This window comes from Montipora foliosa, chromosome 1 (genome assembly GCF_036669935.1).
Source record: "Montipora foliosa isolate CH-2021 chromosome 1, ASM3666993v2, whole genome shotgun sequence".
NCBI classification, from domain to species: Eukaryota; Metazoa; Cnidaria; class Anthozoa; order Scleractinia; family Acroporidae; genus Montipora; species Montipora foliosa.
Window position 1 is genome coordinate 27,223,148 of NC_090869.1, and position 15,000 is coordinate 27,238,147.

At 41.9% G+C, this 15,000-nt stretch overlaps 2 protein-coding genes and 1 pseudogene across 2 annotated transcripts in view; 1 reads left to right on the plus strand and 2 right to left on the minus strand.

The window, feature by feature from the left end:
* The window catches only part of LOC137995615 (rotatin-like), a 52,367-nt gene that overhangs the window by 13,341 nt on the left and 24,026 nt on the right, over window positions 1-15,000 (plus strand). The window contains exons 6-17 of the mRNA XM_068841144.1: window positions 4,476-4,626; window positions 5,702-5,798; window positions 6,423-6,717; window positions 7,263-7,466; window positions 8,958-9,170; window positions 9,288-9,659; window positions 9,772-10,330; window positions 10,898-11,126; window positions 12,629-12,778; window positions 13,179-13,382; window positions 14,177-14,419; window positions 14,941-15,000. The exon at window positions 14,941-15,000 is cut by the window's right edge and continues 156 nt beyond it. Coding sequence (XP_068697245.1) covers window positions 4,476-4,626; window positions 5,702-5,798; window positions 6,423-6,717; window positions 7,263-7,466; window positions 8,958-9,170; window positions 9,288-9,659; window positions 9,772-10,330; window positions 10,898-11,126; window positions 12,629-12,778; window positions 13,179-13,382; window positions 14,177-14,419; window positions 14,941-15,000 — 2,777 coding nt within the window. The remainder of the gene's footprint in view (window positions 1-4,475; window positions 4,627-5,701; window positions 5,799-6,422; window positions 6,718-7,262; window positions 7,467-8,957; window positions 9,171-9,287; window positions 9,660-9,771; window positions 10,331-10,897; window positions 11,127-12,628; window positions 12,779-13,178; window positions 13,383-14,176; window positions 14,420-14,940) is intronic.
* Window positions 102-644, minus strand: LOC137995628 (uncharacterized). The gene has a single exon (XM_068841156.1). It carries the CDS (start codon window positions 642-644, stop codon window positions 102-104), a length of 543 nt encoding a protein of 180 aa, XP_068697257.1.
* LOC137981892 (uncharacterized) lies at window positions 1,048-4,330 on the minus strand (annotated as a pseudogene).

Here is a 15,000-nt window from a genome sequence, read left to right on the forward strand (position 1 = left end):
TGTATATTGACAATTATTCTGTAACTAAAGTTGAAAGTTGACTTTGAAAGCTCCACAGGACCAAGCACAGGGAGGCGGCACTGCTGTCCAAGGGAGGACCGCTATGCTAGTTTAGTGGAGAGGGCCGCTAACAACTCGGACGGGGCTCTGATATAGAGCTGATAAGCGGAGCTTGACCAGCCGCCCAAGGCTTGGCTGAGGTGGTCGGGTACTCCATTGCGTGCCGCCACAGTGGCCGCCACAATGCGGAAGCTGTGGCTGGAGAAGTTGCCTGGGATGTTAGCTGATGCCAGGATCTGCCGAAGCCAATCTGTGAGCAAGGAGCGCGAGAGAGGCTGCCCATTCTGGAACAGAAACAAGGGACCTGGGACGTCACCCCTGTGAGCGAGATAGGACATCACCGAGTGGATAGCACAGAACGGGGGCCGGCCAATGCCAATGTGGATAAAGGCGCCTTTCCTAAATGGATCAGTTTTTGAAGCCTTGATCTTTAAATGCATGCAGGAGAGTGCAGATGGGGAATCCACTGCAATGTCTTGGACACCTAAATGACTTGAAGGAGAGAAGCTAGCTAGACTTGGGACAGTGAACTCTGAGGCACGAAGAAAGCCAAAGTACCCAAGGGAGCAAGCAGCCCAGAACATGAGGTGATCTGGGAGGCGAAGATCCAAGGACCGCCAAATCACTAATATCAAGTCATCAGTAATAGGCAAGCGAGAAGAAGATGAAGAGCCCTGAGAGCGCTTGATACCGCGAACCACCCTCTGAAGGCGGAGGCAGTTGGTAAAGGGGGGTCTGGAAATCCCTGTTCAATGTGGAGTGCTCTAATCCCTGATAGGTAAACCTTGATGGAGGAGTGCTGAATTCTTGCGGCCAGGAAAGTAGCAAACAGGCACAGAGTCCATTCGTCCGTTGGGCGTGGGGAGCCTGAGGAATGGAGCTTACCAAGTTGAGTGCAGAACGAAATAAACTGTGCTTGGGCTGATGCGTATGAGCGACGCGTAGAAGGGGCGAGTCCCTCGGTCAGGAATGAGTAGCACTGCTGTTCTAAGGTGGAGAGGTCAAGTGCGCCAGAAGTTCGGGGGGTACCAAAGTGGGGAGAGGCTGAGCGTCTGGGGCCAAGCACCAAAATTCCTGCCAATTAAAACGAGATAAGGCATCAGCTAATTGATTGTAAACGCCATGTACATGTTGAGAAGAGAAGGAGAAGCTATGATGAACAACGGAAAATAATAGACTGCGCAGCAACTGCATTAAGCAGGGCACTCTAGAAGTGCGGGTATTCAAGATGTGGACTACAGCATCGTTGTCAGAGCAGAAAAGGATATGTTTCTTAACCCAAAGGTGTCCCCAGACATGAGCTGATAGAACTATCGGGAAGAGCTCCTTGTAGGCAATAGAGTGCAGCTCCTGTGAGGGCGCCCAAGAGCCAGCAAACCACTGACCCTTCATATAGGTGCCATAGCCGAATGCGCCTGCAGCATCGGAAGATACTTCGATGTCATCCTCAGGCAGCAGTCCTGGGAAGAGCCAGAAGCTAACGCCATGCCAATCCTCCAAAAACTGGTGCCACCACAGAAGATCGAGATGAAATTCTCAATTGAGAGGAATGGGGTGATCTCTCCTCCGGAAGTAGCATAACAGATCAATCATACGGCGTAAAGAGGTCCGCCCCAGCCACACCACCTTGGCAGCATGGTGCAAGTGACCAATAAGGGATTCAAGCTGGTGTCTGTTGGACCACTTCCGAGGGAGCCAGGAACCAATCAAAATTTTGATTGCTAATAGCTTCTCCTGCGGAAGACGTGCCACTTGGTTGTAGGAGTCGAGCTCGATACCCAGGACAGCGAGCACCGTAGTGGGGCCCACACACTTGCCAGGATGTAGAGGCAGACCAAGCCGTTGGCAGACTTCCATAGCAGTAGCTAAGTTCTGTGCGCACTGAAGGGACCCAGGGGGGCCTGCAGTGATGAAGTCGTCCAGGTAATGGAGGAGGTGTAGAATCTGGTAGGAGTTGATGAGGATCCACTCCACCATGTCAGCGATGGAGTTGAAGATAAAAGGAGCTGATCGAAGGCCAAAGGGGAGAACCATGTCCACGTAGAATTGGTCACGCCACTTCATCCCCAGAAGAACGGGATGGGATGGGGGAACGGACACGGGCACGGGCACGCAACGGGCACGCAACTCCCGCGCAAACTGCTCTGCCAGCCACGGGGTGACTGCAGAAACTGGGGGGAGTCTGACTAGAAGAGGGAAAAGAATGGAGACAAAAGTGCCAGTAAGTAGCTGCCCCAAGAAGGTCGGAAGTGCCCTCCCAAAAGCCCCAGAGTATGTTGATAAACAGACAAAAATAACAACAGGAACAATGAATTTTAATAACACGAGAACTGCTTCCATAGCAACACTTAGTCCTAGATCCCACAAAAATGAAACGAGAGGGGAGGGGCAAGTCTGCAAACGACGAGATTTGCTGCTGGACCTAGGAGGCGGTGAGTCAGGAGAACGCTTCGAAGACGAGCTGGGCTTGGAGGATGCGTTGGCCGGGCAGACTGCAGCCCCGTGCGGGCCATAACAGCTGGCACACTTGTGGGCAAAATGGCAGGATGCTGAAGGGGCCACGCAATAACCCCGACTCCAGGATTTGCAGATGATCTGAGACGACGCAGCACTGTGGGGCTCGTTTTGGCCATCCGAAAAGTCGCGGGAAGAGCGAGCGGACCAGCCAGCGGAGTGGAAACTAAACAGTGTGCTGTTGAGTTGGGACCAATCAGTCAGGTTAGTCGCCACAGCATTCTCTCTAAAAGCTCGGTCGTAAGATAACCAGACCGGACTGGAAAACTGGAGATATGTTCGCAGTATGAGGAGTTGGTACCGCAGGAGATCTTGCCAACGGTGGGGAAAGTACGACACAAGGATGAGGCAATATCTTCGATGCACCACTTAGGCTTCTTCGGTGGGGACGTGAACACAAGGCGCCTGTCGAACAGTAACTGAGGCTCTGGCTCTGAGGGAACAATGTTCAAGGGAAGCAACTCGTGGAGTTCAACAAATTTGCCAGCCACGATCTGACTAACTAATTTTGCCGGTACTGGAGAAAAACCAGGGCCCACCACGAACTGTTGATGTAAAACCGGCAACGAAGCAAACGATGCGGGGCCAATGGTGCTCGAGGGAAAGGCCGCGTTGGGATTGCTGGGAAGAGCCGACTGAGCGAGCGATGGAATAGGAGAGGAAAATGTCGATACAAAAGTAGGAACAACACAGTTATTTGGCCTACCTGAAGCAGAAGGAGTCGCAGTGGGCGGTGTGGAGGATGCAAAGCCAGCGCCAGAAGCAGCGAAAGATGACGCTTGGGCAGCAAGTTGGCTCGATTTAGCAGGCGGGGCCGAAACGCCTCCGGAGTTGGCCACGCTTGCGGGTACACTCAGAGCAGGAGGGCTTGCAACTTGCTGGGCCGAAAGCACTTGCTGGACGGCGTTGGCGACGGCGGCCAGAAAGGCAGGAGACGTGGGCGAAACAACAGATGTAGAAGACAGGGCTGTCAAAGCCATGCTAGATTCCGATGGTGCTGACACCGATTCCGGAGGAATTTCCTCGGACTCCTGCACAAGAGACAAGGCATCATACGCTGCCGACTGGCTATTGCGAGTGTTTCTGGTGTCAGGATCTGCAAAGACCGCGCGAGAATCCACAAAGATTTGCTAACAAGAGCGATTGATCCACAAAGATCAACAAGCAACAATGCATGAGAAAAGCAACATGACACAAAGGCCCTGCAAATCCCCAAAGGGCCACCCCGCAGATCATGTACCGTAAGGGGTGAAACCGCTGACTGCATTAGTTCGAGTCTAACTTGGCCTAAATTATATTTAGCCACATTTAATTCTGAATGCTAAGACACTTGGAAATTGAAGCATAAATTTTTCGGCTTGGCAACACTTGAAATCCTTTTCCACTTAGATCTTTACAGATTAACTATTTAACTCTGTAATAGCTCTATTGTCATAGATAGTATTATAATAATAGTTACTGTAATAGTAACAGTAATATTAATAGTTATAATTAATATACTAATAGCTCCATTATCATAGATAGTATTAGTATATAATTAATATAATAGTAAATACTAATACTATCTATGATCATAATGGAGCTATTACAGAGTTAAATAGTTAATCTGTAAAGATCTAAGTGGAAACTTTAATTAAACAATATTAATTCATTATTAATTAATATTATAATAATTCAATTCACACTTGTTCCAGATACAAGACTGGTTATAGCCAACTCGGCAGTACATGCCTCGGTGGCTATTTACCTCTCTCATATCCAATGTGTGGTCATGGAATTATTATTATTGTTAAATATTCATGCAGTTACATTGTAATAGTGATTTTATATGCGCCTTGCTTTGACATACATCCTCCCCACAAAAAGAAAAAAAATAGCAACATAGTATTTGCTTTCTTAAGTCTTTGCTAGAATTCCTCGAAGATAAGACCCATGTTGTTGATGACCCCAGTGTAGTCCTTGCTGTCACACAGTGCTTATGTGACTTGTCATGCCATCTGCATGTGAGACTCAAGTCTTTGTCTGATTCTGTGCTGTTCTGTCATGATCAAGGTTTGTAACTGAATTAAGTTAAACATAACTTTAAGGTGTTGAAGACATGCACATTACAGGTTGATGGAATAGTTGAATGAAAGTGGGATATGGGCCCTTGTCAACCGTGACTTCTCACACTAACAGTAAAGATGTTGTAGGTCCAGGAAAAAATTAGTTTCAATTTAGTGCGTGGAACCAGTGTTCTCGAAATTATCTGCTTTACTGTTGAAATGGCAGAAACAGTCATGATTGTAATCATTGTCATCATCCTTTCTGCACCACCATCAGCACCATAGTAACCAGTAAGTAAGGATGGCCGTGTGGCAACACTCATGTCTCCCACCTCTACGGACCCGGGATCGCCTCCTAAGTTCGTATGTGGGTTTCAGTCAACCTCAGTCTTACTCTGAGGGTTTTTCTCTGAGCACTCCGGTTTTCCTCCCTCAGCAAAATCGACTACCAGCCTATTCCATCTGGTTGTGGTGCTGTGCTCCGAGGTCATACATGGCTCGTGTTCAGGGGCTGAGCGCCTAGCTGGCTGCACAGCTTCTTTGGTCCGACCTCGTTGAGCTGTGCGGCCTGCGCCCTTAGCAATTTAGTCTTTGACTGCAAGAGAGGGCGATTAGCAGGTCAGATATTATTTTCATCATCATCGTCATCATCATCTTTGTCCTAATTGATATTGTTAGAAGCTGAGTCCCTAGAGAACATGCTCATTGCACAGTGAATCCCAATTCCTGTCCGTTTCTGCTACTTTTCCAGGGGTACAGGGTGGGTTTTGTTACTGGATGGTCCCATGAATGATTCCACTAAGGAGGACTGAACAAGGTAGTGGACCAAGGGCGGGTTGCTCAAAGCCTGGTCAGCGCTAACCGTTGGTTAAGAGGTATCAAAACCTATAGGTTTCCATGGTATTTAACGCTGGTTAGCGCTTACCATGCTTCAAGCAACCTGGGCCAGAACTTCAAGTGCATGCATGCTTTAGGCTCTCACTTACATGTACATCTAGTGCATTTACCAGAACTTAGTGCTTTTGTAAAGTGACTGCTTTGATTTATTAAAATACCAGTTGTTTGTATGGATTTAATTTTAGATTGCTGGAAACACAGACACATCATGGCTGAAATTAAAAACAAAGGCAGTGATGGTCAGTTGGTGGATGCCAGAGAAACTGGAGATGGGGGAGACAGGTGTGCAAAATAACAAGATTGAGATTTTTTAATTAAACAAGGTTGTTCAGTCATGAATTTTAAATTTCACCACCAAGCCTCAAATTTGATTATCAAACTTAAAATTTTACCTTGAGCTGAATCCCAAAGGAACAAACTTGTAAAGAAAACCCATGTGTGAACAGTACTGCATGATTGTCCTGATGATGTGAGTAATTTTGTGCATACAAGGCTTGGTGGTGAATTTTTGAGTATGCGACGTCATCATGTACAAGTCATGTATAAGGCCTTTTCAGTCACCGTGTATTCTTATTCTGTTCCTGGCATTGTCAGTGGAGCAAAATTACCAGAAGTTTGTTACATTTACATGCCCTACATTGTACCTATCAAATGAAAGGACACAGACAAACATTTTACTTAACTAGGTTTTGGGGCTGAGTTTTCTCTGCAAGGCCAGTTAAAGGATGAAATTTGAGGTCAATTCATCCTTGATATTAACCCATTGACTCCCAGGGGTTCCCCATTGATGAGTAAAATCTTCTGGCATTAGACAGACTAAAATACTACCTCTGGCCAGTTTAGGGCGGTTTGGGTGTCAAAAGGGTTTTAAGCACTCAATAACTTGTAGCTTCTCTTGTTGGTTAGTGATAAATCATCAAGTTCCAGTCTCTCTGATAATAAAGCTTCCCAAGCCAGTGATGAGGATGACGACAATGAGGATGAAACAGTAACAGAAGCACTGCAGTTTAACCAACTCTCATTGGAGGAGTTCTGCATGATTGTGCTCTCCACAGTTACACCTGTGTTCAAAGGTTCCTTGTGCAATGTTCCATCCATTATTGAATCTTCCATTAATTTGCTACATGAGGTATTGAGTTTGATGAAGAATTTCTTTCCTGCTAATCTTTGGATGTCCAGGATGCAAGTTAACTCAGTGATGGTAATTGACAGTATGTTTACTATTCTTAGACCACATGTAGTTAATACTTATGATGTGTGTTACACTCACCTGGAACTGCAATTCAACAATTGCGTGGAAAGGTACTGGTAAATTCAGTTTGTTATAATACATGTATCAGGGCTTCATTGTATCAACAAAGTTCTTTTTTATACATTTTGCAAAAAACGATTTACTTGCACACAGTGGTGGATCCAGGGGAGGCCACTTGTAATTACTTCGAGTTTTGATTGGTTACTAGATTGTCTCCGTCCTTTTTGATTGGCCAAAGCAATTACTATTTTGGTTTTACGACACTCGATTGAAACTCGCTCTATGAGCTTATTTGCTTAATATAAAGCATTTTACAGTTTGGCATGCATTGTGCATTCCTTGACCTATGTGGCATTCATATCTTTCCCTAAGTTGCTGCTTGTGAGAAGTAAGCAATAAAATTTGTCCTAATCTTTTGCTTTAACCTTTAGTTACCATTTTAGTTTAAATAGTACAGAATGCTAAAATTGTGGATTGTTCTTTCTTGTTTTAAGGCAGCATCACTCACAAATATCATGAAGATTTTAGGTGAAAGTATAGTACACCACATGAAATACTACATCCAGCTATTTCCTGATGATGATAAAGAAAGAGATTTCAAACCACTAAAGCATAGGCTCTTGGTCCACCGGATGACAGTTGTAAATCTTTCAACATTTCTGCTGCAATTCCTGGAAAGTTTAGTTCCTTTGGAAATGGTGAGACATATTTTTGTTTGTGTGATTTGTAACTGGGTATTTAAAACAACAGTACTATTCTGATATCAGTCTTCGCTTTTTCAGTGGTTATTACTCACAGTAATATACATAGTTATGTAATGAAACCTTCAGTTGGTTTTATAGTCGGACTGATCCAGTCCCCGTGCAGAAAGAAGAAAGCATGTTGTTGTTAAGAGAAGAAGATTGCCATTACCGTGTTAAGAGTGGATGATTTAAATTAATAAAAGAGTTGTTGATTATTGAGTAATTCAATGTCTTTGTGTTTTTAGTCAGTGTGTCCTTTTACCAAGGAGTCAATCAATCCACCAATCAATCAGTTGATCAATCAATACAGTCATGTAAATTTTTGATTAATCAATGGAATCCATAGTCTAGTGGGTTCAGTTAATAATACATGTAATTCATTATTATTTGTGACCCAGATACGCATAGTACTTAAATTACCTTTATTATGGGTTGTACTTTAGGTAGACAGTTATGAGCTCCTTGGAGTGTATAATTAGCCCTGTTCTGTCTTGGAAAATCCATATAAAGTATATTGTTAAGAAAGCTATAAATAAGCACTTTTAGTATAATTTCATACTATGTGATTATTGAAAATTCTCTGTTCTGCTTGGTTGCTCTTGAGGTGATTATTAGGCAATAATCACTTAAGTGGTTTTTTCAAATGGCTGCAAGCCATTTTGTCAAGATGACAGTTGAAGAAATTAATTATTGTTTTAAAGAAAATGCATATTTTTCAAATAATTGCTTAATATGTAATTATATTTTATGCTAGCCTAAAACAATTATAATTCACCTCAGCCCTGGTGAATATAGATGGATAAAAACCTCAACGTCATCTTGGTTTTTATTCACCGATATTCACCTTGCCTTCAGGGAATGTTGTTAACTATTCTTTTTCAAGGCACTCAGGAAGGCTGGAGTCCAGGCAGCTGCTCTCGTTCAGATTTATTGCTCCCTGGTTCGGTTGGTTCTGGAGTATGCTGTCCTGTTCTGGGCTGCCTTCCTGAGCACCTTGTCTATACTGTCGAGTCTGTACGAAGAAGGGCATTAATAATTATTTACCCGAATCTGGAATACAATGGTGCACTTGTGTGTTCTGTGTGTGCCTCTCTATCTTGAGCATCATAGCATGATGCTTTCTGTTTCACTTATTGTAAAAAGCCAGTGAAACGAAACCTATTAGTCATCTCTTTCCAACATATGCACATATTTGTCACAAATGTGGTTTGCTCTCTGGAGCACGGAGGACCTAGAAATTTTCATTGCTTTCACTGTAATAGTGGTCTAATAAACATACATAAAACATTCATAGGCTGGAACTGCTCTAGACTTATGGATTTTCAGTACTAAAGAGGCTAGCACCCAAAACAGGTTTGGTTCTCCCTTAATAGTGGTTGATATATTTTTGCCAACATGATTGATTCAACCACATTTATATACTCTGCTAATTGTTTGTATCAACAGTCATCCAAAGTGATCCCTTCTGAGTTAACAACGGTATTGTGGTTTCTTTCCATGGATGAGCTCCTGGCGAAAACTCATAATCACCTTAAACCCATTGTCATGAAATACCTGGGAGCTGTGGATCAACATTCGAATGAGCTAAGTCTTTTTACTGAAGACATTTGTGAGTCAATGGTCAACACATGCAAGTTCTTGAAGGCCTGTAAAGTCAAGGTACATGTAAATTATAGTGATTCTTTTTTTTTCATGACTACACAGTGACACAATTAAATTAATGGTCTTTTTTATGGATCCTAAATGCCAATGCCAAATGTGTTTGTTTTGTGGTAGGAGCTGGGGGGTTCTCTGAAAGAGCTGGCAGACCTTCTGGAAGCTTCTGTGCCGAGTCTGACTTACCACAGACATATGGAATTTATTCATGAGGCTTTGATGATCTGCAGCAAGGTCTGTGATCCAGCGACTGTTGCAGATGAAAGAGTCATCGCTGTTTGTAAAAGAGCAGTGCTTCACCTTCTTGCTCACTCCAACTCAGATGTCAGGTGGCAGGCCTACAAAGTATCATGGAGTCTGGCAAAAGAAGCACTAAGTGTGAGCCACGTGACTGAGCCCATGTCTATCGTCTGCCAAAAATCTTTGTTCCTATTGGATAAAGCTGTGTTGCATCAGATCTGCTGCTTTGGGATATATGATGAAAATGAAAAGGTTAGTTTTGCTTGCACATGTATTGCTTGAAAGCAATTTTGAAGTGGTTTACCGGTAATTTTGTTGAAATCAAACTACATGCTGAAATTATGATATTTTTTATTTCTACCAGGTCAGTGATGTAGCAATCGAGTTGATAACCACCCTGTTGCTTGGAAGGCTCAGCATGAGTGGCGAGCTGTGGAAAAAGCTCTTACATGGGTTGTTACCATCTTTACCGCAACTGCAAGGTTCTGTCCTCGTTGATCCAACCTTGGACCAGTGTATACAGGAGCTAGTAGCAGCAAATGGTGTTACAGGAGGACATGTGACTGCTGAAGGTGACACTATCACTTTGCCAACATTGGAGAGGCTGCGGGGTGCATTGCGCCTAATGTTTGTTAAGGATGCTAAATTGCGTAACAAGGCTTTTGATTCAGTCATATGGAATCTAGCCAATGAAGCTAATGGCAAGAAAAAACAACTTTTTGTACATGGTAGTCACATTGAGAAAGGGGAAGACTTATTTATCGTTGATCAGGTCACCACTGCTGTTCACTCTCATCTGCCTGTGTCTCACACAAGTGTGGATAAAAGTCAAATTCTCAACCTTCTGTCAATATTGTCATCTTCACCTATGGATGTTGCCGTAAGGAAATCCTCAGCCCAGCAGCTTGCTATTATTTTACAAGGTAATCTTTTGGGTCATCACCTTATCCGTTAATTATTGATGAACAGATTCACAACCTTTCAAATACAATTAGCTCCCTACAAGTTCTAGTAGCTCAATGGGGGTAGAGCATCTGACCGGTGTGTTGAGAAGGTCGTGAGTTCAATTCCTGCCTACTGTAGGACTCGTATTTTTCAGTTGTTCTTTCGCACATAGCCAAGCAACTACGGGTACTTTCCTGGATTCACAACTTTGACAAAATTGTATGTAACAGCAACAGAGTTCTTTTTTGGCCAAAAAAATGCCATAGATTTTCCTTCCTTTACATGTACATGTATGTATTATCCATTTGAAAAATGTCAAATTTATTTGTAGTAGAGTACAAAACTGTGCTACGAAGGATATTGGGATGGCCAGACTGTGAGGTCAACACCAGAACAAATCACTCCTGCTAATTGTTTTTTCCTCTTCATTTCTACATTGTTTTTCCTAATTTCCAGAAGCACAAACATTTTTCCCCCATGTTGATGGATTCTATTTTCAGTTAACTGTTAAGATTAGTGTCTTACGCATGCATTTTTGTTTGCAGATCCACAATGGCATGAATCTCTTCTTGAGGAATGCATGGATGAAGTCTGTGTGTCCATTCTTCTAGAAATTATTGAAGAAGATGCTCCTGTTCACTCCTCAGCTACACCTTGTCCAAGGGTAGAGCTTGTTCCTGCTTGCCTGACTATACTGCGATTATTGGCCGAGTACAATGCAACCTGTAGGCACAAGCTGGCCACTAAGTACTCTGTTTACACTCTAGTCACAAGGTAATTTAAAGCATGATTGTAGATCCGTCCAATTACAGCCAGGAAAGTTAATGTGCTGTAACCCATTCATTGACCCCCAGGCCCTGGACGAGTAAATCACCTAGCGTTAGACCAAATGAAATATAAAATCTCTCTCTCAAGACAGAAAGGGTTAATTAAAGGGGGTTGAACGTAGACTGATGTTGTTAACCCATTGAGTAAAAATTCTACAAGTTTCAATCTCAGGACTGAAAGGGCTAACTTAACTTTCCAGCAATAAGAACTGTGGGTAACTGAGTTTGTTTTTGAGATATGTGTCTAAATGCAAAATAAAGGGTTTTTTTAAGTGGCTCTATTGTAGCCATGGTAACCTATTATGTCCCAAAAATGAGAGCATCTTGCAATTATTGGTTTTTCATAGGCCAGGTAAAAAAAAACATTGCCCTTTGGTGAAACAGTTGTTTAGGTTCAATCGTTCCAAATAGCACAGTTTGTTGAAAGAATTGATACTGCCTTGAGATGAGATTCTGCTTAAGTCAGGTGGAAACTTCCTGTAGCTCATAAAGAAAGGTCTACAAGGTCAAAACCTTACCACCAACCAGTTGGATTAGCTGGGAGAGCACAACTCCTTCCTAACCATCAGTAAGAGTCTTGGAATAACCAAGGGCAAAGTGCTGCACTGTACCTTGTTTAAATTGGTGAATTCTTATCTTAAAGTTTAAAGTGCCCCTAACCCCAAAATGTTTTTTTTTCGCTAAAATGAATCTTTGCACCTGTTTGAAACGCATTGCGGCAATTTTTTCCTTTTTCTAACAAATTCTACCATTTTATAGGCTTCGAAAGTTGCGAAAATCCAAGCATCTTTTGTTCATGACTGAGTCAGAAGGGGAGTGGGTCTATTCCTGATGTGACGTCACAATCTACTTTGCATGCATTTTTACAAAGAGTTCATGCAATGTAAATCAGTTTGTGATGTCACATCAGGAATAGACCCACTCCCCTTCTGACTTGGTCGTGAACAAAAGATGCTTGGATTTTCGCAACTTTCGAAGCCTATAAAATGGCAGAATTTGTTAGAAAAATGAAAAAATTGCCGCAATGCGTTTCGAATAGGTGCAAAGATTCATTTTAGCGAAAAAAACATTTTGGGGTTAGGTGCACTTTAAGTATCTCTTGAGATCTCATTAAATCTTTAAAAGAACCTGTAATGTTTTTCACTGGTGAAGTGGGCCCACAGTACCTTGCTACTGCCTCTTGCTGTAATTATTACTTTAATAGTTTTTCCAAACAATGAAGTTAATATCAACAGGAGCTAGTACATCTATCACTCTGTCAAGTTAGGTCAGCTATGAAGTAGAATACATTGCTCTAAATTGTCCAATCATATTATGGATACTATGTGAGAGATTAATAATTGATAATACAGTAATAAAACAAATTGTACAGACACAGTAAGTCTGCTGAGTAGTTTACAGACTGACATAGTGGGGAGGTCACTGCAAGTTATTCTGTTCCTTTATTAGGTGTGCCCTATTTTGTCAGTCCAATGGTCAGGTTAAGTATGAGGCAGCCTGCCTCATGGTTCTTCTTCTGTTTGATGAGGCAGCAGTGACACTGTCTGACAGTAGTAATGGTGGAATATCTTTCAGCTTGCCAAAATCGGTTGTTAGGAGGTATGTCATAAGAAAGATCATCATAACAGTGTGGTGATAGTTGCCACTATATTAAAGAGGAAAGATATCAGTTGCATATTATTAACGACACACTGCTTTTCAGAGTTTACACAAGGCACTTTTATTCTGAAAACATGAAATTCGACACATGAATGAATCCCATTAACCCACTCTTCCCTGAAGCCTTCGGCTTCGGCAGATAACACAAACTTTGGCCTTGATAATTATCGCTAACATGCTCAACCTCATCCAGTATTTGTTAATTTTTAACATAATAAATTTGAGATCCGAAAGTGGTGCCTAAACAGTGATAATGATACATGGAGGAAGCTCTCTAAATCACTTATTTCAGTTTACTCTCAGACTGGAAATTGACTTAATATTTACTGTTTCATTACAGATTTCAGTTGCCATTCACTCCTCCTGTCCACACCCCAGTGAGTGTTCATCAGTCGCAAGGCCTGGAGCTAAAGAACTCACTTACCTCAGAACCTTCAGTTTCAAGGCTTAGATTGGCCTGGAACATTGGATGGCATGAAACTATTGAAAACCTTGCAAGGGTCAAAGGGGTGGAAGATGTTGGCAATCCTGACCAGGATTTAGGGTGTGATTTGATTTGTTTCATCCCTTAAATGACATGCATGTAGTTGGGGTAGTACAGTGTCTCTATGACCATGCCACACTTGGTACATTACAAGGAACATGGTTGCACTATTAATTTACACGTAGTACTGTATATAAAGTTCAAATGGTGGTATTCAGTTGATAGCAGCTATGGGTTTGGTACTGTACAAAACTATTATAATGATTTTTTTTTACATATGCATAGATTATATCAAGATACAGATGAAAGCCTTCATGAAAAAATGGGATCAAAAGAATTGTCCAGTTTGCAACTTGACTACCAGCAGAGTTAATGGATTACTGGTTTATCATCATAGTTTTTAAACCAATAAAAACAAAGTAAAAGCAAAAAGTTCCCATGACAGACAGTAAACTAGTAACCAGTAACTGTCGTCTGTCTTCTGTAATACCGGTATATCTTGGGTGGGAGGGTAAACACTTGGATAATTCTTGCCAAAACAAGCTACATGTAAAAAAATTATTTTACAATCCAAGGGTAAATAAAGATATAAATTCTATGATAATGATGTGATATGATATTCCTGTCATGAAAGACATACAGTAACATCCTTTTAAAGAGTAGTCTATAAATGATATCCTCTGTAAAATTCATGGAAAACAACCCAGATACAATGAAACCACAATAGAATGAACGAAAATTTTACAGGACCTTGGTTGGCACTTCTTTCTATGAAGATATTCTGCACATGTAACAAAGAAGGTTGTTGAAGAATAATCAACAAAAATCGTTTACCCTTCATTCAACTTTTTCAGGTACTGGCCAGCATTACGGTGGAGAGATGTCGATGCAGATCTCCTGTGTTGCAGCCACATCACCATTTCTCTCAATAATCAGCTGCAATGCATGGAATCTGCAAGCTCACACTACGATGTCAAAATGGCTCTCAGTAATATAACGGCTCATTTGCAAGCTGATAAGGGGGCAACAGATGGCATGAAACAAAGGCTTGCGGTGGAGGCGCTGTATACGTTAGAATGGGAAAGTGCTTTTAGGAGGTAAAGTCATTTTGAATTAAATTTATTATTAGTTTTTTAATTCATATATGTGTATTAAATGTTGACCAGTGTTAATACTAGAGAGATTAAGCATCACATTTACGGAAAACAGCCAGCGACGGACTAAAATTTGTGTTTTGCCAAAAATGAAAGAATATGTGAGCTCATTTCTTGCGTGGTAGCAGCAGGTATCAAGTAACTTTTCAAGAGAGAGAAACGAGTTAGAATATCATCCTTTTCATGCTTTTATGACAAGTAGCAGCTCATCGTTTCGCGTTTGCCGTTTCACATAAACACAACGCTTAATCTCTCTGTCTAAATTCTTGCAAGTGGATGGGATCACTAGATGTTGTGATCATCCTCAGCTGATGAGTGGGTGACTCAAGTAACAGAAACGTATTGCTGCCTGTTGTTGTCTTTCTGTAGGACTGTTGAATTTAATATTCTTTTAATTTGTGGGAAAGCAAGTGCAGTAGCTTATTGTTACAAATTCAAGGGTTTTTTTATTCAATATGATTTAGATTCCTTCAAGTGGTTCCAAACAATGCTGAAGATGACACTTTAGCCACAGAATTACTAAA

What these genes read in the sequence shown, in the direction of transcription:
- LOC137995628 (XM_068841156.1), bottom strand. Translation starts at nt 644, where the DNA reads ATGTTCTGGGCTGCTTGCTCCCTTGGGTACTTTGGCTTTCTTCGTGCC.